Source organism: Triticum urartu, chromosome 5A, assembly GCF_056163025.1.
Source record: "Triticum urartu cultivar PI428250 chromosome 5A, HENAU_Tu73, whole genome shotgun sequence".
Taxonomy (NCBI): Eukaryota; Viridiplantae; Streptophyta; class Magnoliopsida; order Poales; family Poaceae; genus Triticum; species Triticum urartu.
The window spans coordinates 430,825,138-430,850,319 of NC_141877.1; the positions used below are offsets into that span (position 1 = coordinate 430,825,138).

Genomic DNA, 25,182 nt, shown 5'->3' on the forward strand with positions numbered 1-25,182 from the left:
CAAAGGTACGTAGATGCATCCGATGGCTCGTTGCTAGATGAACTCCTAGATGGATCTTGGTGAAACGAGTAGGAAAATTTTTGTTTTCTGCAACGTTCCCCAACAGTGGCATCATGAGCTAGGTCTATGCGTAGTTCTTCTTGCGCGAGTAGAACACAATTAGTTGTGGGCGTAGATTTGTCAACTTTCTTGCCGTTACTAGTCTTTTCTTGCTTCAGCGGTATTGTGGGATGAAGCGGCCCGGACCAACCTTACACGTACGCTTACGTGAGACCGGTTCCACCGACTAACATGCACTAGTTGCATAAGGTGGCTGGCGGGTGTCTGTCTCTCCCACTTTAGTTGGAGCGGATTCGATGAACAGGGTCCTTATGAAGGGTAAATAGAAGTTGACAAATCACGTTGTGGCTTTAACGTAGGTAAGAAGACGTTCTTGCTAGAACCCTAATTCAGCCACGTAAAACTTGCAACAACAATTAGAGGACGTCTAACTTGTTTTTGCAGCAAGTGGTTTGTGATATGATATGGCCAAAGTTGTGATGAATGATGAATGATCTATATGTGATGTATGAGATGTTCATGTTATTGTAATAGGAATCACGACTTGCATGTCGATGAGTATGACAACCGGCAGGAGCCATAGGAGTTGTCTTTATTCTTTTATATGACCTGCGTGTCATCGAGAATCGCCATGTAAATTACTTTACTTTATTGCTAAACGTGTTAGCCATAGTAGTAGAAGTAATAGTTGGCGAGCAACTTCATGGAGGCACGATGATGGAGATCATGATGATGGAGATCATGGTGTCAAGCCGGTGACAAGATGATCATGGAGCCCCAAGATGGAGATCAAAGGAGCTATGTGATATTGGCCATATCATGTCATGTTTATTATTTGATTGCATGTGATGTTTATCATGTTTTGCATCTTGTTTACTTAGAACGACGGTAGTAAATAAGATGATCCCTCATAACAATTTCAAGAAGTTTTCTCCCCTAACTGTGCACCGTTGCTAAAGTTCGTCGTTTCTAAGCACGCCGTGATGATCGGGTGTGATGGATCCTTACGTTCAGATACAACGGGTGTTGACGAGCCAAGCATGTACAGACATGGCCTCAGAACACATGCAAAACACGTAGGGTTAACTTGACAAGCCTAGCATGTACAGACATGGCCTCGGAACACAGAAGACCGAAAGGTCGAGCATGAGTCGTATAGAAGATACGATCAACATGAAGATGTTCACCGACGTTGACTAGTCCGTCTCACGTGATGATCGGACACGGTCTAGTTAACCCGGATCATGTAATACTTAGATGACTAGAGGGATGTCTAATCTAAGTGGGAGTTCATTAATAATTTGATTAGATGAACTTAATTATCATGAACTTAGTCTAAATATATTTTACACTATGTCTTGTAGATCAAATGGCCCACGTAGTCCTCAACTTCAACGCGTTCCTAGAGAAAACCAAGCTGAAAGACGATGGCAGCAACTATACGGACTGGGTCCGGAACCTGAGGATCATCCTCATAGCTGCCAAGAAAGATTATGTCCTACAAGCACCGCTAGGTGATCCACCCGTCCCACAGAACCAAGACGTTATGAACGCTTGGCAGACACGTGTTGACGACTACTCCCTCGTTCAGTGCGGCATGCTTTACAGCTTAGAGCCGGGGCTCCAAAAGCATTTTGAGAGACATGGAGCATATGAGATGTTCGAAGAGCTGAAAATGGTTTTTCAAGCTCATGCCCGGATCGAGAGATATGAAGTCTCCGATAAGTTCTTCAGCTGTAAGATGGAGGAAAATAGTTCTGTCAGTGAGCACATACTCACTATGTCTGGGTTACATAACCGCTTGTCTCAGCTGGGAGTTAATCTCCCGGATGACGCGGTCATTGACAGAATCCTCCAGTCGCTTCCACCTAGCTACAAGAGCTTTGTGATGAACTTCAACATGCAGGGGATGCAAAAGACCATTCCTGAATTGTTCTCAATGCTGAAATCAGCGGAGGTAGAAGTCAAGAAGGAACATCAAGTGTTGATGGTCAATAAAACCACTAAGTTCAAGAAAGGCAAGGGTAAAAAGAACTCCAAGAAGGACGGCAAGGAAATTGCCGCGCCCGGCAAGCAAGCTGCCGGGAAGAAGCCAAAGAATGGACCCAAGCCTGAGACAGAGTGCTTTTATTGCAAAGGGAAGGGTCACTGGAAACGGAACTGCCCCAAGTACTTAGCGGACAAGAAGGCCGGCAACACCAAAGGTATATTTGATATACATGTAATTGATGTGTACCTTACCAGTACTCGTAGTGACTCCTGGGTATTTGATACTGGTGCCGTTGCTCATATTTGTAACTCACAGCAGGAGCTGCGAAATAAACGGAGACTGGCGAAGGACGAGGTGACGATGCGCGTCGGGAATGGTTCCAAGGTTGATGTGATCGCCGTCGGCACGCTGCCTCTACATTTACCTACGGGATTAGTTTTAAACCTCAATAACTGTTATTTAGTGCCAGCTTTGAGCATGAACATTGTATCGGGATCTCGTTTAATTCGAGATGGCTACTCATTTAAATCTGAGAATAATGGTTGTTCCATTTATATGAGAGATATGTTTTATGGTCATGCTCCTATGGTGAATGGTTTATTCTTAATGAATCTCGAGCGTATTGCTACATATGTTCATAGTATGAGTACCAAAAGATGTAAAGTTGATAATGATAGCACCACATACTTGTGGCACTGCCGCCTTGGTCACATAGGTGTCAAACGCATGAAGAAGCTCCATACAGATGGACTTTTGGAGTCTCTTGATTATGAATCATTTGACACGTGCGAACCATGCCTTATGGGTAAAATGACCAAGACTCCGTTCTCAGGAACAATGGAGCGAGCAACCAACTTATTGGAAATCATACATACTGATGTGTGCGGTCCAATGAGTGTTGAGGCTCGCGGTGGTTATCGTTATGTTCTCACCCTCACTGATGACTTGAGTAGATATGGGTATGTCTACTTAATGAAACACAAGTCTGAAACCTTTGAAAAGTTCAAGGAATTTCAGAGTGAGGTTGAGAATCAACGTGACAGGAAAATCAAGTTTCTATGATCAGATCGTGGAGGAGAATACTTGAGTCACGAATTTGGCACACACTTAAGAAAATGTGGAATAGTTTCACAACTCACGCCGCCTGGAACACCTCAGCGTAACGGTGTGTCCGAACGTCGTAATCGCACTCTATTGGATATGGTGCGGTCTATGATGTCTCTTACCGATTTACCGCTATCTTTTTGGGGCTATGCTTTAGAGACTGCCGCATTCACTTTAAATAGGGCTCCGTCGAAATCCGTTGAGACGACACCGTATGAATTATGGTTTGGGAAGAAACCTAAGCTGTCGTTTCTAAAGGTTTGGGGATGCGATGCTTATGTGAAGAAACTTCAACCTGAGAAGCTCGAACCCAAGTCGGAAAAATGCATCTTCATAGGATACCCAAAAGAAACTATTGGGTACACCTTCTACCTCAGATCCGAAGGTAAGATCTTTGTTGCCAAGAATGGGTCCTTTCTAGAGAAAGAGTTTCTCTCGAAAGAAGTAAGTGGGAGGAAAGTAGAGCTTGATGAAGTATTACCTCTTGAACCGGAAAATGGCGCAACTCAAGAAAATGTTCCTGAGGTGCCAGCACCGACTAGAGAGGAGGTTAATGATGATGTTCAAGATACTTCTGATCAAGCTCCTACTGAAATTCGAAGGTCCACAAGGACACGTTCCGCACCAGAGTGGTACGGCAACCCTGTCCTGGAAATCATGTTGTTAGACAACGGTGAACCTTCAAACTATGAAGAAGCGATGGCGGGCCCGGATTCCGAAAAATGGCTGGAAGCCATGAAATCCGAGATAGGATCCATGTATGAAAACGAAGTATGGACTTTGACTGACTTGCCCGTTGAACGGCGAGCCATAGAAAATAAATGGATCTTTAAGAGGAAGACTGACGCGGATGGTAATGTGACCATCTATAAAGCTAGGCTTGTCGCTAAGGGTTATCGACAAGTTCAAGGGGTTGACTACGATGAGACTTTCTCACCGGTAGCGAAGCTGAAGTCCGTCCGAATCATGTTAGCAATTGCCGCATTTTATGATTATGAAATTTGGCAAATGGACGTCAAAACGGCATTCCTTAATGGTTTCCTTAAGGAAGAATTGTATATGATGCAGCCGGAAGGTTTTGTCGATCCTAAGAATGTTGACAAGGTGTGCAAGCTCCAACGCTCGATTTATGGGCTGGTGCAAGCATCTCGGAGTTGGAACATTCGCTTTGATGAGATGATCAAAGCGTTTGGGTTTACGCAGACTTATGGAGAAGCCTGCGTTTACAAGAAAGTGAGTGGGAGCTCTGTAGCATTTCTCATATTATATGTAGATGACATACTATTGATGGGAAATGATATAGAACTCTTGGACAGCATCAAGGCCTACTTGAATAAGAGTTTTTCAATGAAGGACCTTGGAGAAGCTGCTTATATATTAGGCATCAAAATCTATAGAGATAGATCAAGACGCCTCATAGGTCTTTCACAAAGCACATACCTTGATAAGATATTGAAGAAGTTCAATATGGATCATTCTAAGAAGGGGTTCTTACCTGTGTTACAAGGTGTGAAATTGAGCTCAGCTCAATGTCCGACCACGGCAGAAGAAATAGAAGAGATGAGTGTCATCCCCTATGCCTCAGCCATAGGTTCTATTATGTATGCCATGCTGTGTACCAGACCTGATGTAAACCTTGCCGTAAGTTTGGTAGGCAGATACCAAAGTAATCCCGACAAGGAACACTGGACAGCGGTCAAGAATATCCTGAAGTACCTGAAAAGGACTAAGGAAATGTTTCTCGTTTATGGAGGTGACGAAGAGCTCGTCGTAAAGGGTTACGTCGACTCTAGCTTCGACACAGATCTGGATGACTCTAAGTCACAAACCGGATACGTGTATATGTTGAATGGTGGAGCAGTGAGCTGGTGCAGCTGCAAGCAGAGCGTCGTGGCGGGATCTACATGTGAAGCGGAGTACATGACAGCCTCGGAGGCAGCACAAGAAGCAATATGGGTGAAGGAGTTCATCACCGACCTAGGAGTCATACCCAATGCGTCGGGGCCAATCAAACTCTTTTGTGACAACACTAGAGCTATTGCACTTGCCAAGGAGCCCAGGTTTCACAAGCAGACAAGGCACATCAAGCGTCGCTTCAACTCCATTCGTGAAAATGTTCAAGATGGAGACATAGAGATTTGTAAAGTACATACGAACCTGAATATAGCGGATCCGTTGACTAAACCTCTCCCTAGAGCAAAACATGATCAACACCAGAATTCCATGGGTGTTCGATTCATCACAATGTAACTAGATTATTGACTCTAGTGCAAGTGGGAGACTGTTGGAAATATGCCCTAGAGGCAATAATAAAAGCATTATTATTATATTTCCTTATTCATGATAATTGTCTTTATTCATGCTATAATTGTGTTATCCGGAAATCATAATACATGTGTGAATAGCAGACACCAACATGTCCCTAGTAAGCCTCTAGTTGACTAGCTCGTTGATCAACAGATAGTCATGGTTTCCTGACTATGGACACTGGATGTCATTGATGACGAGATCACATCATTAGGAGAATGATGTGATGGACAAGACCCAATCCTAAACATAGCACCAGATCGTATAGTTCGTTTGCTAGAGTTTTCCAATGTCAAAGTATCTTTTCCTTAGACCATGAGATCGTGTAACTCCCGGATACCGTAGGAGTGCTTTGGGTCTACCAAACGTCACAACGTAACTGGGTGACTATAAAGGTATACTACGGGTATCTTCGAAAGTGTCTGTTGGGTTGACACGGATCAAGACTGGGATTTGTCACTCCGTATGACGGAGAGGTATCACCGGGCCCACTCGGTAATGCATCATCATAATGAGCTCAAAGTGACCAAGTGTCTGGTCACGGGATCATGCATTACGGTACGAGTAAAGTGACTTGCCGGTAACGAGATTGAACGAGGTATTGGGATACCGACGATCGAATCTCAGGCAAGTAACATATCGATTGACAAAGGGAATTGCATACGGGGTTGATTGAATCCTCGACATCGTGGTTCATCCGATGAGATCATCGTGGAGCATGTGGGAGCCAACATGGGTATCCAGATCCCGCTGTTGGTTATTGACCGGAGAGTCATCTCGGTCATGTCTGCTTGTCTCCCGAACCCGTAGGGTCTACACACTTAAGGTTCAGTGACGCTAGGGTTGTGAAGATATGTATATGCAGTAACCCGAATGTTGTTCGGAGTCCCGGATGAGATCCCGGACGTCACGAGGAGTTCCGGAATAGTCCGGAGGTAAAGAATTATATATAGGAAGTGCTATTTCGGCCATCGGGACAAGTTTCGGGGTCACCGGTATTGTACCGGGACCACCGGAAGGGTCCCGGGGGTCCACCGGGTGGGGCCACCTATCCCGGGGGGCCCCATGGGCTGAAGTGGGAGGGATCCCAGCCCATAGTGGGCTGGGGCGCCACCCCCCAAGGGCCCATGCGGCTAGGGTTGGGGGAAACCCTAAAGGGGGGCGCCCCCTTGCTTGGGGGGCAAGCCCCCCACCCTAGGCCGCCGCCCCCCCCCCCCCCTCCCTAGTAGATGCCATCTACTAGGGCCGGCGCCCCCCCCCCTGGCACCCCTATATATAGTGGGGGAGAGGAGGGACTTCATACCCCAGCCCCTGGCGCCTCCCTCTCTCCCCGTTACGTCTCTCCCTCGTAGTATAGGCGAAGCCCTGCTACTGTGACGCCCTGCATCCACCACCACGCCGTCGTGCTGCTGGATCTTCATCAACCTCTCCTCTTCCCTTGCTGGATCAAGAAGGAGGAGACGTCTCCCGTCCTGTACGTGTGTTGAACGCGGAGGTGCCGTCCGTTCGGCGCTTGGTCATCGGTGATTTGGATCACGTCGTGTACGACTACATCATCACCGTTCTTTGAACGCTTCCGCACGCCATCTACAAAGGTACGTAGATGCATCCGATGGCTCGTTGCTAGATGAACTCCTAGATGGATCTTGGTGAAACGAGTAGGAAAATTTTTGTTTTCTGCAACGTTCCCCAACAGACTTTAGGAATGAGGATGATGACAGCGTAGTTAAGCCTGAAAATATCAACCGTGCCCAAACAGAACCCTTGAATCACAACACAAACAAGAGTACTTTAAATAACTCTACGAGCGAGAAAAAGGGTCTGGCTGCGGATAAAATACCGTGTCCTTTTAGAGGTCTATGTTTTAGATGCCCTCAGGGCAATGTATAATGTTACTATTTTAGGAGTGCCACGTATAATAAATGCTAAGATGAAAGAGAGAGAAATCATTAAAAAAAATTGTCTTCTCTTATTTAAGAGATGGTCTCCTAGGACAATATATCTCATCATGTTTTTAAGAATAGCTAGTTATTAAAAATAAGATTAAGCTATAACTCATCGTAGACATACATTTTTGTCATCTCTAAATTACATGCTTAGTGATCCGTTTTAATAGAATGCACAGATCGGAGTGCTTACCTCCATCGATCGAAAGAGACCGAGAGGGCACAGGTCAAATACACAAACTGGCATCCCGTACAAAATACTGGAGATGACTAACACCACACCAGTACCACTATATATATGTGCATGTGCGTCTCCTTAGGCACGCTAGGACAAATGGTGATCACGCCCTGCGCATGCTATATAAGCGTACGTACGACGCGTGCATGTGCTCCTATCAAAACAGTCGTGGTTCTTTGATAATGATCTTCACTTGTGAACGTTGCAATCAGCTCCTGCAAGAGCACTATCCCCACGGCCGTCACCGGGTCCCCAGCCGTCCTCGAGCGGCATCGTCGGCATTGCCGGCATGATGTTCTTCCAGAATCTATGCTTGCTCCAGAGCAGCACCATCTCCTCAATCGGCACGCCCTTGGTCTCCGGCAGGAAGACATAGACGAAGGCGGTCATGACGGCGATCCAGCCGGCGAAGAAGATGAAGATGGCGTACTTGAAGACGCATAGCAGCGACAGGAACGCCTGCGCGATGACGAAGGTGAAGAAGAGGTTGACGGCCACCGTGATGCTCTGCCCCGCCGAGCGCGTCTCCAGCGGAAAGATCTCGCTCGGTACCGTCCACCCTAGCGGACCCCACGACCACCCGAACGCGAGCATGAAGAGGCAGATCACGAAGACCACCGCGGTCGAGCAGCCCCGCGATAGATGCTTGTCCGAGCCGAACTCCACCCCCAGTATCGCCGCCACGATCACCTGGCAGATGATCATTAGGATGCCGCCGCTGATGAGGAGCTTCCTCCTACCGAGGCGGTCGACGGTGGCGATTGAAATGAGCGTGGAGAACAAGAGTACGGCGCCGGTGAGCATAGACGAGTAGAGGGACCAGCTGGCGCCGAAGCCCATGCTCTGGAACAACACCGGCGCGTAGAACAGGATAGAGTTGATGCCCGTCAGGATCTGAAACGCCGGCATGCACACGGCCATCACCAGCTGCGGCCGGTTGCGCCGCTCGAGGATGTTCCGGAACGGATGCTTGATGGTGTTGGCCAGTTCACTCGCCTCCGCCATGTCCGTGAACTCAGCGTCGACGTCCGTGGTGCCACGGATCAGCTCCAGCACGCGCCGGCCCTCCTCATCGTGCCCGCGCTCGATGAGGCTATTCGGCGTCTCCGGGAGGAGGAACCCGCCCACCGTCATCAACAGCGCCGGTGCTGCCACGAGGCCGAGCGAGAGTCGCCACCCCCACGGCTTGATTTTCTGCGTGCCGTAGTTGATCATGTTCGCCGAGAAGATGCCAAGCGTCGTCGCGAGCTGAAACATCATGTTCAGCCCGCCGCGGAGGTGCGCCGGCGCCATCTCCGACAAGTACAGCGGCACAGCCTATGATGGCATCAAGAACTTTGTTGAAGTGGCAGTTCTATAAGCACATGCAATCACCCACTCTCCGTATGTGTGAGCTTACCACACCTGATTGCCGAAACCGATGCCGACGCCAAGCATGACGCGGCCGAGGATCAACGTCGTGAGGTCCGCAGCCGCGGCGTTTAGGGCTGCGCCGATGAGGAAGCTGATGCCGCCGCAGATAATACTGGCGCGACGGCCATAGTTCCTTGTCACCGGTGCGGCTGCAAGCGTAGAGACTTGGCCGGAGAGGTAGAGGATGGAGGTGAAGGCGGAGAGGGCCTGGTTGTCGTACTTGCAGTAGTTATTCAGGGTCACCAAGTTCTTTCGCCGGAACACCGCCGGGAAGAACCTCTCGAGGAACGGGTCCATGGTGTTCACTCCTGTTACAATATGCGCAATAAGAGTGAGACACGGAATGACATCAACACATTAAGAAGGAAAGGAAAATTGTTTTATAGCTCAAACCATTTGTCGGATCCATCTCATAGGAGTGAGAGCTGGGGTTTTCACGTTAGTTTATGCATGGAAAAAACCTCATACACATGATCTCTTTACACCATGTGTTGTCGTGCCTTGTGTCTAGAGCGCGTCTATGGTGACTTACATGGACATAACAACTTGTGATGTCAATTGCTGGATCTAGCACTCGCGCTTAAATATATAGCTTGATGTTCATGAAAAAAAATCCATGCAATTATGAAGAGTTTGGGACAGAAATCAAAGTTTCAGGTATCGCACTGGCACTGCAGCGTGTTGTGATACCCCTGCAAGTCGTCTAAAAGCATGCGTTGTGAGTGTCCTTTGCTCCCTCAAAACACTCTCCTTCCTTCCATAGGAGGTCTCCATATGTTTGCAGCTTTCGGCCTCTAAGCAAGGTTAGCATCTTTGCCCACGATATGCTAAAGAAAAAAAAAAGCATCTTTGCCTACGGCACGGCAGAGAAGCAGCCACACTCGTACAACCCAACCCCAAGTGACTCAGCCGAGATTATAAAAAAAAAGGATAGAACGACATGATTGTTCATGCACCTGCTAGGTGGGTGGTTACGTACCGGAGATCCCGATGTCATAGCCGAAGATGGAACCCCCGATGGCGGCGACGATGCACGCCATGGCGACGGCGAACGTCATGTGGCCCTTGTACTCCGCCGCCCTCTCCTTCTTCACACCCAGCGGAGCCATGCTGCCAGCCATCTCCTGCTCCTCTCCTCTCCTCTCCTGGAATTCAAGTCAAGCTAGGGGTGTGCCTACGTTCAGCCGAAGGAACTGCTCTCTCTACACATAGCATAAGCGATGCGGGCGCTAGCTTTTGTAGCTCCTCAGAGGGGAGCGACGGCAGTGGGGAGTGGCGGGGGCGAGTGACATCGCCATCACATCAGGTGTTCGCGACACGCACGACGCCGACATGGCCTCTAGGCCAGCTCGCGCCGGTCGATCAACGATCGCGCCATCAAGGCACTCAGCGGGAGCGTGTGCACGTGGCGCCGCTCTCTGCGCGCCTCGCGTCGACGTACATTGCCACCCGGATGTTTTTTTTTTTTTGGATTATGTACATATATATGTAAGGAGTCCCACACCGGGCCCCCAATTTCATCACCAAATTGAGTGGCTGCACATCACAGCATCCACCACCACCACCAGTACAGGCCAAAAGAATTTCGCTCCATATAGCGATCAGGGGCGGCAAGAACGCTAATAAAGCAAGACCATAACCAGGAGAGAAAAACGGAAAGTGCATGAATTAGGATGCTGATTGGTTGTTGTCAACAATTGACATGCCAAATGTTGACAAGTATGAAAAATAGGCTACCAAGTGATTTTTGTCAACCTCTAAAAAATTGTCAACTTTCGACAACGTTTGATTTTTTATTTTATTTTTCAATAATGCAGCCTTGTCAAATATTGGTATCAAACCAATCAGCCTCTATATATAGTTGTTTCAGAGCCGGGGCTCGCTACACGCTATGATAGCATGGATACACATTCACACGGAACATCTTAGGGTAGGGAATAGAGTTCAGTGGATGGCTACATCATCATCCTCCTCGACACAAGATTTCAGCCATGTGATCATAGATTGTCAGTCTCTGCGAGAGAGAAATTCAGCCATGCAGTCATATATACATCGTCAATCTCCTCGACACAAGATTCCAGCCATGCATTCACCCAAACATCTTATGTGACATCAAGGCCATTTTTGGTGTCCCCTACGGCTAGCGCCTTTGTAGCACTTCCCGCAGAGAAAAAAAGGCCTTTGTAGGTCGCCTTGCGGGAGTTTCCGCCCCAAGTGTTTAACAACGGGTGTGGAAATGGAATTACATTAGTATGGTCGCTAGATTTAACACCTAGAACAGATGATTTGTTGTGTTTTTCAAATATAGTCTTGAAAATAGTAGCCCCTATCATGACTACCTTGCGATCTCTATCTGTGAAAGTGGGAAACTAGCTGCTAGCTACAAAGATCGGCAAAATTGCTAAGCTTCTTGTTAATCCATGAGGAAACACTAGCTAAGTTTTCTCAAAGATTAATGCGGGGGTCTTCCGGAATGTATCCACCATGCCAACCATCATCATGAATTTAGCTAGGTTTTCCAGATTATTATGACACCAAAATATTTAGTTAGGGGTTCAGAAACAACGGAAGGGCTCAAAAAGGGATGGCGTCCCTCCTTATGCTTACCTCGTGAGAAATATGAACGAGCGAAATGTGAGGACCTTGCGGAATGTATCCACCATGCCAACCATCACTAGTAGAAAAGGGGGCTTTCATTCGGGCCTAGCCAGCCCATTAGTCCCGGTTCTTCCACGAACCGGGACCAATGGATGCGTTCGTCCCGGTTCGTGAGCCCAGGGGGCCGGCCGGAGCCTTGTGGGCATTGGTCCTGATTCGTATGGACCCATTTGTCCCGGTTCTAGGCACGAACCAGGACCAATGGGCTCACTCCTGGCCCACAAACATTGGTCCCGGTTCTTGGCTCGAACCGAGACAGAAGGCTGGGCTTTAGTCCCGGTTCCAGCCACGAACCGGGACAAATGAGCTGCCTATATATACCCCATCGCCGGCGAGCACAGCACTCCACAGTGCTCTATTTTTTGCTGGCCGACGAGGAAGGGCATTTGGGTGCTCTAGCTCACCTCTTATGCATGTGAGGTGTTCGATGAAATGCCCAAGCCACACTAGTTAAGCTTTCTCCTCTCGAAGCTCGACCTCCGAGCTCCATTTTTTCCGAGATTAGTCTAGGTTTAGCGGTCCGTCACGCCCCGTCCTCATCTTCACCGCCGTTGATCGCCCGCGCCGATCTCGTCGCCAGCGCCACCGTGGTGAGCCTCTTATTCTTATCTTCTTTCTGAAAGAAAAAATCTTACTTTAGATAGATACTTGTCTAATTTTCTTACTTTTGACACACATAATTATATATAATGCACGCAGATGAACCGACAATGGATGTACGGTGACAGACACACCTCCGAGTACATTAAGGGCGTGCGTAAATTTCTCGAAGTGGCTGAGGCAAACAAGCAGAATGGTTTTATGTGTTGTCCATGCCCTGATTGTGGGAATACGAAGTCTTACTCTGACAAGAAAATCCTTCACACCCACCTGCTTTATAAGGGTTTCATGTCACACTATAATGTTTGGACGAAGCACGGAGAAATAGGGGTTATGATGGAAGACAGCAAAGAAGAAGAGGACGATGACAACTATGTGCCCCCTCAATACAGTGATGCTGCAACAGGGGAAGCTGAAGATCAAGAGGAACCAGACGATGTGCCCGATGATGATCTCCGCCGGGTCATTGTTGATGCAAGGGAAAAGTGCGAAAGTGAAAAGGAGAAGCTGAAGTTCGATCGCATGTTAGAGGATCACAAAAAAGGGTTTTACCCCAATTGCGAAGATGGCAACACAAAGCTCGGTACCGTACTGGAATTGCTGCAGTGAAAGGCAGAGAATGCTGTGCTGACAAAGGATTTGAGAAGCTACTAAAAATATTGAAGAAGAAGCTTCCAAAGGATAACGAATTGCCCGATAGTACGTACGCAACAAAGAAGGTTGTATGCCCTCTAGGATTGGAGGTGGAGAAGATACATGCATGCCCTAATGACTGCATCCTCTACCACGGTGCGTACAAGGATTTGAACGCATGCCCGGTATGCGGTGCATTGCGGTATAAGATCAGACGAGATGACCCTGGTGATGTTGAGGGCGAGCCTCGCAGGATGAGGGTTCCTGCGAAGGTGATGTGGTATGCTCCTATAATACCACGGTTGAAACGACTGTTCAGAAACAAAGAGCATGCCAAGTTGATGCGATGGCACAGTGAGGACCGTAAGAAAGACAGGAAGTTGAGAGCACCCGCTGACGGGTCACGGTGGAGAAAAATTGAGAGAAAGTACTGGGCTCAGTTTGCAGGTGACCCAAGGAACGTATGGGTTGATTTAAGCGCGGATGGCATTAATCCTTTCGGGGAGCAGAGCAGCAATCACAGCACCTGGCCCGTGACTCTATGTATGTATAACCTTCCTCCTTGGATGTGCATGAAGCGGAAGTTCATTATGATGTCAATTCTCATCCAAGGCCCTAAGCAACCTGGCAACGACATTGATGTGTACCTAAGGCCATTAGTTGAAGAACTTTTACAGTTGTGGAATGGAAACGGTGTACGTGCGTGGGATGAGCACAAACAGATGAAATTTAACCTGCATGTGTTGTTGTTTGTAACCATCAATGATTGGCCCGCTCTCAGTAACCTTTCAGGACAGACAAACAAGGGATACCACGCATGCACGCACTGTTTAGCTGACACCGAAAGTATATACCTGGACAGATGCAGGAAGAATGTGTACCTGGGCCATTGTCGATTTCTCCCGACCAACCACCGATGTCGAAAGAAAGGCAAGCATTTCAAAGGCGAGGCAGATCACCGGAAGAAGCCCGCCATGCGTACCGGTGATCACGTACTTGATATGGTCTCTGATTTACACGTAATATTTGGAAAGGGTCCCGGTGGACTAGCTGTTCCGAATGACGCTAAGGAACGCGCACCCATGTGGAAGAAGAAATCTATATTTTGGGACCTACCCTACTAGAAAGAGCTAGAGGTACGCTCTTCAATCGATGTGATGCACGTGACGAAGAACCTTTGCGTTAACCTGTTAGGATTCTTGGGCGTGTATGGGAAGACAAAAGATACACCTGAGGCACGGGAGGACCTGCAACGTTTGCACGAAAAAGACGGCATTGCCTTCAAAGCAGTATGAAGGTCCTGCCAGCTACGCTCTTACCAAAGAAGAGAAGGAAATCTTTTTTGAATGCTGCTCAGTATGAAGGTCCCGACTGGCTTCTCGTCGAATATAAAGGGAATAATAAATATTCCAGAGAAAAAGTTCCAGAACCTAAAGTCTCATGACTACCACGTGATTATGACGCAAATGCTTCTGGTTGCATTGAGGGAGCGTCTACCGGAAAACGTGTGATTAGCCATTGTGAAGCTATGTGCATTCCTCAATGCAATCTCTCAGAAGGTGATCGATCCAGAAATCATACCAAGGCTAAGGAGTGATGTGGCATAATGTCTTGTCAGTTTCGAGCTGGTGTTCCCACCATCCTTCTTCAATATCATGACGCACGTCCTAGTTCATCTAGTCGACGAGATTGTCATTCTAGGCCCCGTATTTCTACACAATATGTTCCCCTTTGAGCCCTTTGAGAGGTTCATGGGAGTCCTAAAGAAATATGTCCGTAACCGTGCTAGGCCAGAAGGAAGCATCTCCATGGGACATCAAACAGAGGATGTCATTGGGTTTTGTGTTGACTTCATTCCTGGCCTTAAGAAGATAGGTCTCCCTAAATCGCGGTATGATGGGAGACTGACTGGAAAAGGCACTCTAGGAGCGGACTCAATAATATGCAGGGACGGGCATTCTTGGTCTCAAGCACACTACACAATTCTACAAAACTCTACCTTGGTGACCCCGTATGTCGATGAACACAAGAACAGTCTGCGCTCCAAACACCCGGAGCAGTGTGATGACTGGATTACATGTGAATACATCATGACTTTCAACAGTTGGTTACAAACACGTCTCAGAGATGACATAACTGTTTGTGATGAGTTATACTCGTTGTCCAGGGGACCATCTTCGACTGTACTGACTTAAAAAGGATACGAGATAAATGGGAATACATTTTACACGATCGCCCAAGATCAAAAGAGCACCAACCAAAACAGCGGTGTCTGCTTTGATGCAGCAACCGAGAGGGGAAATGAGCTCAAGGTGACCAAGTGTCTGGTCACGGGATCATGCATTACGGTACGAGTAAAGTGACTTGCCGGTAACGAGATTGAACGAGGTATTGGGATACCGACGATCGAATCTCGGGCAAGTAACGTACCGATTGACAAAGGGAATTGTATACGGGGTTTCTTGAATCCTCGACATCGTGGTTCATCCGATGAGATCATCGAGGAGCATGTGGGAGCCAACATGGGTATCCAGATCCCACTGTTGGTTATTGACCGGAGAGCCGTCTCGGTCATGTCTACATGTCTCCCGAACCCGTAGGGTCTACACACTTAAGGTTCGGTGATGCTAGGGTTGTAGAGATATGAATATGCAGTAACCCGAAAGTTGTTCGGAGTCCCGGATGAGATCCTGGACGTCATGAGGAGTTCCGGAATGGTCCGGAGGTAAAGAATTATATATAGGAAGTGCAGTTTCGGCCATCGGAGAGTTTCGGGGTCACCGGTATTGTACCGGGACCACCGGAAGGGTCCCGGGGGTCCACTGGGTGGGGCCACCCATCCCGGAGGGCCCCATGGGCCAAAGTGGGGAGGGGAACCAGCCCATAGTGGGCTGGTGCGCCCCCTAGGCCCACCCGATGCGCCTAGGGTTGAAACCCTAGGGGTGGGGGGCGCCCCACCTTGCCTTGGTGGCTACTCCACCCTTGGCCGCCGCCCCCTAGGAGATCCCATCTCCTAGGGCCAGCGCCCCCCCCCCTAGGGGAGCCTATATAAAGGGGGGGAGGGAGGGGGCAGCAACACCTTGAGTCTTGGCGCCTCCCTCTCCCCTGCTACACCTCTCTCTCGCAGTATACGGCGAAGCCCTGCTGCTGTGCCGCCCTGCATCCACCACCACGCCGTCGTGCTGCTGGATCTTCATCAACCTCTCCTCCCCCGTTACTGGATCAAGAAGGAGGAGATGTCACGCTAACCGTACGTGTGTTGAACACGGAGGTGCCGTCCGTTCGGCGCTAGGATCTCCGGTGATTTGGATCACGTCGAGTACGACTTCCTCATCCCCGTCCTTGAACGCTTCCGCGCGTGATCTACAAAGGTATGTAGATTCAATTCGATCACTCGTTGCTAGATGAACTCATAGATGGATCTTGGTGAAACCGTAGGAAAATTTTTGTTTTCTGCAACGTTCCCCAACAGTGGCATCATGAGCTAGGTCTATGCGTAGTTCTCCTTGCACGAGTAGAACACAATTTGTTGTGGGCGTAGATGTTGTCAACTTTCTTGCCGCTACTAGTCTTATCTTGCTTCAGCGGTATTGTGGGATGAAGCGGCCCGGACCGACCTTACACGTACGCTTACGTGAGACTGGTTCCACCGACTGACATGCACTAGTTGCATAAGGTGGCTAGCGGGTGTCTGTCTCTCCCACTTTAGTTGGAGCGGATTCAATGAAAAGGGTCCTTATGAAGGGTAAATAGAAGTTGACAGATCACGTTGTGGCTATTCCGTAGGTAAGAAAACGTTCTTGCTAGAACCCTTTTGCAGCCACGTAAAACTTGCAACAACAATTAGAGGACGTCTAACTTGTTTTTGCAGCAAGTGATTTGTGATGTGATATGGCCAAAGTTGTGATGAATGATGAATGATATATATGTGATGTATGAGATCATGTTCTTGTAATAGGAATCACGACTTGCATGTCGATGAGTATGACAACCGGCAGGAGCCATAGGAGTTGTCTTTATTTTTTGTATGACCTGCGTGTCATTGAGAAACGCCATGTAAATTACTTTACTTTAGTGCTAAACGCGTTAGCCATAGTAGTAGAAGTAATAGTTGGCGAGCAACTTCATGGAGACACGATGATGGAGATCATGATGATGGAGATCATGGTGTCATGCCGGTGACAAGATGATCATGGAGCCCCAAGATGGAGATCAAAGGAGCTATGTGATATTGGCCATATCATGTCACTATTATTATTTGATTGCATGTGATGTTTATCATGTTTTTTGCATCTTGTTTACTTAGAACGACGGTAGTAAATAAGATGATCCATCATAATAATTTCAAGAAAGTGTTCCCCCTAACTGTGCGCCGTTGCGACAGTTCGTTATTTCGAAGCACCACGTGATGATCGGGTGTGATAGATTCCAACGTTCACATACAACGGGTGTAAGACAGATTTACACATGCAAACACTTAGGTTGACTTGACGAGCCTAGTATGTACAGACATGGCCTCGGAACACAGAAGACCGAAAGGTCGAGCATGAGTCGTATAGAAGATACGATCAACATGAAGATGTTCATCGATGTTGACTAGTCCATCTCACGTGATGATCGGACACGGCCTAGTTAACTCGGATCATGTTATACTTAGATGACTGGAGGGATGTCTATCTAAGTGGGAGTTCATTATATAATTTGATTAGATGAACTTAATTATGATGAACTTAGTCTAAAATCTTTACAATATGTCTTGTAGATCAAATGGCCAACGTTGTCCTCAACTTCAACGCGTTCCTAGAGAAAACCAAGCTGAAAGACGATGGCAGCAACTATACGGACTGGGTCCGGAACCTGAGGATCATCCTCATAGCTGCCAAGAAAGATTATGTCCTACTAGCACCGCTAGGTGACGCACCCGTCCCATAGAACCAAGACGTTATGAATGCTTGGCAGGCACGTGCTGATGATTACTCCCTCGTTCAGTGCGGCATGCTTTACAGCTTAGAACCGGGGCTCCAAAAGCGTTTTGAGCGACACGGGGCATATGAGATGTTCGAAGAGCTGAAAATGGTTTTCCAAGCTCATGCCCGGGTCGAGAGATATGAAGTCTCCGACAAATTCTTCAGCTGTAAGATGGAGGAAAATAGTTCTGTCAGTGAGCACATACTCACAATGTCTGGGTTACATAACCGCTTGACTCAGCTGGGAGTTAATCTCCCGGATGACGCGGTCATTGACAGAATCCTCCAGTCTCTTCCACCAAGCTACAAGAGCTTTGTGATGAACTTCAATATGCAGAGGATGGAAAAGACCATTCCTGAAGTATTTGCAATGCTGAAATCAGCAAAGGTAGAAGTCAAAAAGGACCATCAAGTGTTGATGGTGAATAAAACTACTAAGTTCAAGAAAGGCAAGGGTAAGAAGAACTTCAAGAAGGACGGCAAGGGAGTTGCCGCGCCCGGTAAGCAAGCTGCCGGGAAGAAGCCAAAGAATGGACCCAAGCCCGAGACTGAGTGTTTTTATTGCAAGGGAAGTGGTCACTGGAAGCGGAACTGCCCCAAATACTTAGCGGACAAGAAGGCCGGCAAAACGAAAGGTATATGTGATATACATGTAATTGATGTGTACCTTACCAGTACTCGTAGTAGCTCCTGGGTATTTGATACCGGTGCGGTTGCTCACATTTGTAACTCAAAGCAGGAGCTGCGGGATAAGCGGAGACTGGCGAAGGACGAGGTGACGATGCGCGTCGGGAATGGTTCCAAGGTCGATGTGATCGCCGTCGGCACGCTGCCTCTACATTTACCCACGGGATTAGTTTTAAATCTCAATAATTGTTATTTAGTACCAGCTTTGAGCATGAACATTGTATCAGGATCTCGTTTAATTTGAGATGGCTACTCATTTAAATCCGAGAATAATGGTTGTTCTATTTATATGAGAGATATGTTTTATGGTCATGCTCCTATGGTGAATGGTTTATTCTTAATGAATCTCGAGCGTAATGCTACACATATTCATAGTGTGAGTGCCAAAAGATGTAAGGTTGATAATGATAGTCCCACATACTTGTGGCACTGCCGCCTTGGTCACATAGGTGTCAAACGCATGAAGAAGCTCCATACAGATGGACTTTTAGAGTCTCTTGATTACGAATCATTTGACACGTGCGAACCATGCCTCATGGGTAAGATGACCAAGACTCCGTTCTCAGGAACAATGGAGCGAGCAACCAACCTATTGGAAATCATACATACTGATGTGTGCGGTCCAATGAGTGTTGAGGCTCGTGGTGGCTATCATTATGTTCTCACCCTCACTGATGACTTGAGTAGATATGGGTATATCTACTTAATGAAACACAAGTTTGAAACCTTTGAAAAGTTCAAGGAATTTTAGAGTGAGGTTGAGAATCAACGTGACAAAAAAATCAAGTTTTTGCGATCAGATCGTGGAGGAGAATACTTGAGTCACGAATTTGGTACACACTTAAGAAAATGTGGAATAGTTTCACAACTCACGCCGCCTGGAACACCTCAGCGTAATGGTGTGTCCGAACGTCGTAATCGCACTCTATTAGATATGGTGCGATCTATGATGTCTCTTACCGATTTACCGCTATCATTTTGGGGCTATGCTTTAGAGACTGCCGCATTCATTTTAAATAGGGCTCCGTCGAAATCCGTTGAGACGACACCGTATGAATTATGGTTTGGGAAGAAGCCTAAGCTTTCGTTTCTAAAAGTTTGGGGATGCGATGCTTATGTCAAGAAACTTCAACCTGAAAAGCTCGAACCCAAGTCGGAAAAATGTGTCTTCATAGGATACCCTAAAGAAACTATTGGGTATACCTTCTACCTCAGATCCAAAGGCAAGATCTTTGTTGCCAAGAATGGATCCTTTCTAGAGAAAGAGTTTCTCTCGAAAGAAGTAAGTGGGAGGAAAGTAGGACTTGATGAAGTATTGCCTCTTGAACCGGAAAGTGGCACAACTCAGGAAAATGTTCCTGTGGTGCCTGCACCAATTAGAGAGGAAGTTAATGATGATGATCAAGATACTTCTGATCAAGCTCCTACTGAACTTCAAAGGTCCACAAGCACACGTTTCGCACCAGAGTGGTACGGCAACCCTGTCTTGGAAATCATGTTGTTAGACAACGGTGAACCTTCGAACTATGAAGAAGCGATGGCGGGCCCGGATTCCGACAAATGGCTGGAAGCCATGAAATCCGAGATAGGATCCATGTATGAAAACGAAGTATGGACTTTGACTGACTTGCCCGATGATCGGCGAGCCATAGAAAATAAATGGATCTTTAAGAAGAAGACAGACACGGATGATAATGTGACCATCTATAAAGCTAGGCTTGTTGCTAAGGGTTATCGACAAGTTCAAGGGGTTGACTAGATGAGACATTCTCTCCCGTAGCAAAGCTGAAGTCCGTCCGAATCATGTTAGCAATTGCCGCATACTATGATTATGAGATATGGCAAATGGACATCAAAACGGCATTCCTTAACGGTCATCTTAAGGAAGAACTGTATATGATGCAGCCGGAAGGTTTTGTCGATCCTAAGAATGCTGACAAGGTGTGCAAGCTCCAACGCTCGATTTATGGGCTGGTGCAAGCATCTCGGAGTTGGAACATTCGCTTTGATGAGATGATCAAAGCGTTTGGGTTTATGCAGACTTATGGAAAAGCCTGCGTTTACAAGAAAGTGAGTGGGAGCTCTGCAGCATTTCTCATATTATATGTAGATGACATACTTTTGATGGGAAATGATATAGAGCTTTTGGACAGCATTAAGGCCTACTTGAATAAGAGTTTTTCAATGAAGGACCTTGGAGAAGCTGCTGATATATTAGGCATCAAGATCTATAGAGATAGATCAAGACGCCTCATAGGTCTTTCACAAAGCACATACCTTGATAAGATATTGAAGAAGTTCAATATGGATCAGTCTAAGAAGGGGTTCTTGCCTGTGTTTCAAGGTGTGAAATTGAGCTCAGCTCAATGTCCGACCACGGCAGAAGATATAGAAGAGATGAGTGTCATCCCCTATGCCTCAGCCATAGGTTCTATTATGTATGCCATGCTGTGTACCAGACCTGATGTAAACCTTGCCGTAAGTTTGGTAGGAAGGTACCAAAGTAATCCCGGCAAGGAACACTGGACAGCGGTCAAGAATATCCTGAAGTACCTGAAAAGGACTAAGGAAATGTTTCTCGTTTATGGAGGTGACGAAGAGCTCGTCGTAAAGGGTTACGTCGACGCTAGCTTCGACACAGATCTGGATGACTCTAAGTCACAAACCGGATACGTGTATATTTTGAATGGTGGGCAGTAAGCTGGTGCAGTTGCAAGCAAAGCGTTGTGGCGGGATCTACATGTGAAGCGGAGTACATGGCAGCCTCGGAGGCAGCACACGAAGCAGTCTGGGTGAAGGAGTTCATAACCGACCTAGGAGTCATACCCAATGCGTCGGGCCCGATGACTCTCTTCTGTGACAACACTGGAGCTATTGCCCTTGTCAAGGAGCCCAGGTTTCACAGGAAGACCAGGCATATCAAGCGTCGCTTCAACTTCATTCGTGAAAGTGTTCAAAATGGAGACATAGAGATTTGTAAAGTATATACGGACCTGAATGTAGCAGATCCGTTGACTAAACCTCTCCCTAGAGCAAAACATGATCAACACCAGAATTCCATGGGTGTTCGATTCATCACAGTGTAACTAGATGATTGACTCTAGTGCAAGTGGGACTGTTGGAAATATGCCCTAGAGGCAATAATAAAATGATTATTATATTTCCTTATTCATGATAATTGTCTATTGTTCATGCTTTAATTGTATTATCCGGAAATCGTAATACATGTGTGAATACATAGACCACAATGTGTCCCTAGTGAGCCTCTAGTTGACTAGCTCGTTGATCAACAGATAGTCATGGTTTCCTGGCTATGGACATGGGGATGTCATTGATAACGGGATCACATCATTAGGAGAATGATGTGATGGACATGACCCAATCCTAAACATAGCACAAGATCGTATAGTTCGTTTGCTAGAGTTTTTACAATGTCAAGTATCTTTTCCTTAGACCATGAGATCGTGTAACTCCCGGATACCGTAGGAGTGCTCTGGGTATACCAAACGTCACAACGTAACTGGGTGACTATAAAGGTATACTACGGGTATCTCCGAAAGTGTCTGTTGGGTTGACACGGATCAAGACTGGGATTTGTCACTCCGTATGACGGAGAGGTATCTCTGGGCCCACTCGGTAATGCATCATCACAATGAGCTCAAGGTGACCAAGTGTCTGGTCACGAGATCATGCATTACGGTACGAGTAAAGTGACTTGCCAGTAACGAGATTGAACAAGGTATTGGGATACCGACGATCGAATCTCGGGCAAGTAACGTACCGATTGACAAAGGGAATTGTATATGGGGTTGCTTGAATCCTCGACATCGTGGTTCATCCGATGAGATCATCGAGGAGCATGTGGGAGACAACATGGGTATCCAGATCCCGCTGTTGGTTATTGACCGGAGAGCCGTCTCGATCATGTCTACATGTCTCCCGAACCCGTAGGGTCTACACACTTAAGGTTCGGTGAGGCTAGGGTTGTAGAGATATGAATATGCAGTAACCCGAAAGTTGTTCGGAGTCCCGGATGAGATCCTGGACGTCACGAGGAGTTCCGGAATGGTCCGGAGGTAAAGAATTATATATAGGAAGTGCAGTTTCGGCCATCGGAGAGTTTCGGGGTCACCGGTATTGTACCGGGACCACCGGAAGGGTCCCGGGGGTCCACCGGGTGGGGCCGTCCATCCCGGAGGGCCCCATGGGCCAAAGTGGGGAGGGTAACCAGCCCATAGTGTGCTGGTGTGCCCCCCTAGGCCCACCCCATGCGCCTAGGGTTGAAACCCTAGGGGTGGGGGGGCGCCCCACCTTGCCTTGGTGGCTACTCCACCCTTGGCCGCCGCCCCCCTAGGAGATCCCATCTCCTAGGGCCGGTGCCCCCCCTAGGGGAGCCTACATAAAGGGGGGGAGGGAGGGGGCAGCAACACCTTGAGTCTTGGCGCCTCCCTCTCCCCTGCTACACCTCTCTCTCGTAGTATACGGCGAAGCCCTGCTGCTGTGACGCCCTGCATCCACCACCACGTCGTCGTGCTGCTGGATATTCATCAACCTCTCCTCCCCCCTTGCTGGATCAAGAAGGAGGAGACGTCACGCTGACCGTACGTGTGTTGAACACGGAGGTGCCATCCGTTCGGCGCTAGGATCTCCGGTGATTTGCATCACGTCGAGTAAGACTTCCTCATCCCCGTCCTTGAACGCTTCCGCGCGTGATCTACAAAGGTATGTAGATGCAATCCGATCACTCGTTGCTAGATGAACTCATAGATGGATCTTGGTGAAACCGTAGGAAAATTTTTGTTTTCTGCAACGTTCCCCAACAGATTTTAAGGTCCCTTTGTTTAAGTGCAAATGGGTCAATCTGTCAGGGAGGCGCGGTACAGGTAGACCCACAGTACGGAATGAAAACAGTGGATCTGAACAATCTTGGGTACACTAACGAACCATTCGTCCTAACCAATAATGTGGCACAGGTTATCTATGTGAAGGACATGTCTACCAAACCGAGAAAAAGAAAAGATAAGGAAGCGAATACATCATACGATGAGCCAAAGCGTCACATAGTTCTTTCAGGAAAAAGGGACATCGTGGGAGTGGAGGGCAAGACAGACATGTCTGAAGATTATGAAAAGTTTCATGAAATTCCTCCCTTCAAAGTCAAGGCTGACCCAAGCATCCTGATAAACGATGAAGATTATCCATGGTTACGGCGCAATAAGCAAAGCACACAAGCGAAGAAAAAGTGAAGACTTTCTCTCCACAACTATTACGATGATATCATGCCAACTTTCAACATTTTCCTAGTTCATTTGAAATGCATGTTGTAACAGACGAGTTTCCGTATGAAACCCTGATATCTTGAAACAAATTGTCCGTTTTGTTGAAATGCTTTGAATATTGCATTTTGTAAACCTCTAGTATTATTGAAACTAAAATTATAATAAATTAAATTAGTAATTAGAAACAAAATAATATAAACTATAATAAAATATATAAGTAGAAACAAAATAAAATAAACTTTAATAACATAAATAAAATCTATGAAACTAAAATTATCAAAGTATTTTCTGTTCAAAACATTATAAGCAACCTCTAGTATTATTGAAACTAAAATTACATATAAAATTGATGCAACTAAAATTATCAAAGTATTTTCTGTTCAAAATCATTAAAAGCAAAAAAGAATTTTCATAAAGAACTTTTTTTGTTAGAAACTTTAATAGCAAAATTACATAATAAGTAAGTAATTAGAAACAAAATAAAATAAATAAGTTTTTTGTTGTAAGTAGAAACAAAACAAAATAAATAAAGAAAAAAATAAAACAGAAAAAAAATAAAAAAATATGCCACCTACTGGGCCTCAACGGCCTGAATACGACTAGAAACCCATCCATGGGCCAGAATTCAGGCCCACAGAAGGCCTAGTAGGCCCATCAGGCATACCAGTGACAATTAGGCCCAGAAAGCCTACAATGGAGAGAAGCTCGAGAGCGGTGCGGCAGTGGCGCTTATAAACCACTGTGCGCCCCTCTCAGCTAGCGAGGTGGGACTAAACATTTGGGCACGGGCAGAACGAGGCCTTTGTTCCCGGTTGGTGGTACCAATCAAGACTAAAAGGAGGGCATTGGAACCGGTTCGTGGCACCAACCGGTATGAATGTCCCCCTTTGGTACCGGTTGGTGCCACCAACCGGGACCAAAGGCCGCCGCTTCCCGCCTTTTGGGCTGCCGAAAACTGACCTTTGGTCCCGGTTCGTGGCATCAACCGGTACCAACGGGGGGCATTCGTACCGGTTGTTGCCACGAACCGGAACCAATGCTCCGGGTATATAAGCAGGGCTTGTGAAAATTTCACAATCAGTTGCCCCCCGCCCTCAGCCGCCCCCCGTCGCCGTCGCCCTCAGCCGCCCCGAGCCGCACCCTGTCGCCGTCGTCGTCGCCCCCCGCCGCCCCCGCCGTCGCCCTCCGCCCCCCGCCGCCGTCGCCCTCGCCGGCCGCCCCCGGTGTGAGCCCCCTTTTTCTCATATATGTATTAATTTTTTATTTAGATTGTTAGTAGATATCGATTTTAGTTTAGTGC

General features: G+C 47.3%; 1 protein-coding gene across 1 annotated transcript; it reads right to left on the reverse strand.

The window, feature by feature from the left end:
• Window positions 1-7,564: 7,564 nt before the first annotated feature.
• LOC125556128 (sugar transport protein 7) lies at window positions 7,565-10,275 on the reverse strand. The gene is made up of 3 exons (XM_048718914.2): window positions 10,038-10,275; window positions 9,050-9,366; window positions 7,565-8,962 (listed from the first exon to the last, which is right to left on the reverse strand). The coding sequence occupies exons 1-3, from the start codon at window positions 10,177-10,179 to the stop codon at window positions 7,835-7,837; spliced, it is 1,587 nt and encodes a 528-aa protein (XP_048574871.1). The 5' UTR covers window positions 10,180-10,275; the 3' UTR covers window positions 7,565-7,834.
• Between the last annotated feature and the right edge of the window lie 14,907 nt (window positions 10,276-25,182).